Here is a 2,500-nt window from a genome sequence, read left to right as displayed (position 1 = left end):
TTCTATCTAAATTTTCATCTTTTTACCTATTTGTTTTTGTGAATAGTGTTATAAGAGGGAATTTATGCTTGATGAAATCGTTGTAGAACTATAAATCTTTCTATAAAAGGGTTTTGATCTTCTATTCCATTAGAGGCCGGCGATAACACATATTATTCTGACTGCAACCTACAGGTCTCAGCACGAACGGAAACAAGAATAGAATTCTTTCCCAAGGGGCACTTTCTCCGACATGGGAACCACTGCACTAATCTAACTTAACTCATCCTGACCTAACCTAGAATAGTTTAACGTAACCTAACTTACTTTAACTTGCTTCCAAAAATAATCCTGGAGGTTATGGGTTACCACAAGGTGAAAATGTCGCGGGGAGAATCAACATGACGTCACTCAAAAATGTAGTTTGATTCGAAGTAGGGGGAGGGAAGGGGGGGGGGAGGTTTGCACCCGCTGTGTAAGATTTCTATTTTTGCCGGAAAAGGTGGGACGTGCCCTTAGTGTGCTACTTCCGCGGCCATTATTCCCTCCTTCAAGAGAACAACTTGGGTTTAGCCACGAACCCCCACCTCCCAGATCGACCTTTTGTCCCTTCAGTAGTGACGGGTCTTAAGAATTTCTGTTCTATGTAAAGCATTTACCCAGGTGTCGGGTGACCTCTACAAGACCGAGAGGTCTTCTTCACCCCGCTTTGACTGAGCCCTCAGCTGAGCTGAACAAAAGCCTCGGGTCGGAATGACAGATAACACAAGATTTCGTAAATGTGTCTGGGTTTTCCCCCTTCAGGGCGGCCCTTGTTGTACACATGGCGGCGATTGTTAACAGGCTTCTAAACTTAGCTTTTCCACCACGTCGCAGGCTACTGCCGCAGGTGCCAAACTTCGTTGTGACAAGTGCCTCCACACACACGGTGCTAAAACCTAACACTGGCTATGTCGACACGTTTCACGAAATATCTATAAGATCGGAAAGTCGTGATGGAGTTCCCCTGGAAAAATGGCACATCAAAAGAGTAACTTTATGACGTCATTACCAAAGCGATGAGGACGACATGACGTCAGGACGTCAGGATGTGTCGAGATGATATATGATCCACCGAGACACACCAACATACATAGACACGTTTCTGTGGTGATAAAACGCTCATTTCATAAAACTAGAAACGTTTTGAGTTTGAGTTTATGCTGGAAACGTCATATTTGACGTTCGGGTGGCAAGTATGGCGTAACGTTCTGGGCACATGGTATCGTTGTGACAGAATATGACACTGACAAGTAGCAGGTCAGGTGGCGCGCGCGCACGCGTCGTCCAGGACGGGGAAGCGATAGACATTTCCCGCGCGGAAGATGACAAGTTTTACTGACAGATTCTGTCGGATCTTTGGTTTCAGTTTGCACGGGCTGGGGTCAGCACGGACTTGTGCTGTGTATCAAGTGTTATGCACATCCGAAGGCGGAGCGGCGGCGGCGGCAGGGGTAACGGTCGGAAGAGGAGTGTGGCCACGGATTCGGGCAAGACACCTCAGGCTCGCCCCCCCCCCCCCTGGTATTTTTACCTCGCGTGGTGGACTATTGCCTCTTTGGCGCGCGCGCCCCCTTACACGCCGCCCCGCCGATCTGCCTAATATAGATTGCGCGCACAAGTGCCCTGCGCAAGGGTGCCCGTTGCTGCGCAGGGGATATAAGGGAGCCCGGAGGGCTTGGCCTCGCCAGTGCTGCACAGCCGGGGTCGTTGACAGGGTCGGTTTCGGGTCGTACCAGTGTCGTAGTCCTCATCATGCCTTCCAAGGGTTCCCGTTCGTCTTCCAAGAAGGCGAAGAAGACTGGAAGCAATGTCTTCGACATGTTCACTCAGAAGCAGGTGGCTGAGTTCAAGGAGGGCTTCCAGGTGATGGACCGTGACCGCGACGGCGTTATCAACAAGGTCGATCTCCGCGGCGTCTTCGACGAGGTTGGTCGCATTGCCACCGACAAGGAGCTCGACGACATGCTCAACGAGGCCGGCGGTCCCCTCAACTTCACCACCCTCCTGCACATGTTCGCCTCCCGCTCTTCGGGAGAGTCCGACGACGACGACGTGGTGGCCAAGGCCTTCCGCGCCTTCGAGGAGGAGGGTGGCGGCGTCATCGACGCTGACAAGTTCCGCGTCGCCCTGATGGCTTTCGGCGACAAGTTCACCTCCCAGGAGGTCGATGAGGCCTTCGAGCAGTTCGACATCGACGACGACAACAAGATCGACTCCGATGCCCTGGTCGGCATGCTCTGCGCGTCTGGCAAGGAGGATACCGAGGAGGCTGCCTAAAGCTGACGTTGAGTCTGACCTCTTGGGCGGCCGAGCGGGAGCTAGGGTGCTGAAGAAGCAGCAGCAGCAGCAGCAGCAGCATCAAGACCCACTCCTAGTAGGCTCCACCACCACCAGCCTACTCCGATCCAGGGCTGTGGCACTCAGTGCTTTTCCTTTCTCTGTCTCAGCACTCGTCTGCATTACCAGGAAGAGGGCCTGA

At 52.6% G+C, this 2,500-nt stretch overlaps 2 protein-coding genes across 2 annotated transcripts in view; both read left to right on the top strand.

Moving 5' to 3' along the window:
- LOC143034535 (uncharacterized) overlaps window positions 1-2,500 on the top strand; it is a 122,231-nt gene that overhangs the window by 9,262 nt on the left and 110,469 nt on the right. The window lies entirely within an intron of this gene.
- Mlc2 (myosin regulatory light chain 2) overlaps window positions 1,698-2,500 on the top strand; it is a 1,816-nt gene continuing 1,013 nt past the window's right edge. The window contains exon 1 of the mRNA XM_076200733.1: window positions 1,698-2,500. This exon is cut by the window's right edge and continues 1,013 nt beyond it. Within this exon, the coding sequence (XP_076056848.1) occupies window positions 1,774-2,298 (525 nt within the window). The 5' untranslated portion in view covers window positions 1,698-1,773 and the 3' untranslated portion in view covers window positions 2,299-2,500.

The sequence above is a fragment of the Oratosquilla oratoria genome, chromosome 17, assembly GCF_046742065.1.
Source record: "Oratosquilla oratoria isolate Oo_2021 chromosome 17, ASM4674206v1, whole genome shotgun sequence".
Taxonomy (NCBI): Eukaryota; Metazoa; Arthropoda; class Malacostraca; order Stomatopoda; family Squillidae; genus Oratosquilla; species Oratosquilla oratoria.
This window is presented reverse-complemented; position numbering and strand designations above follow the sequence as displayed.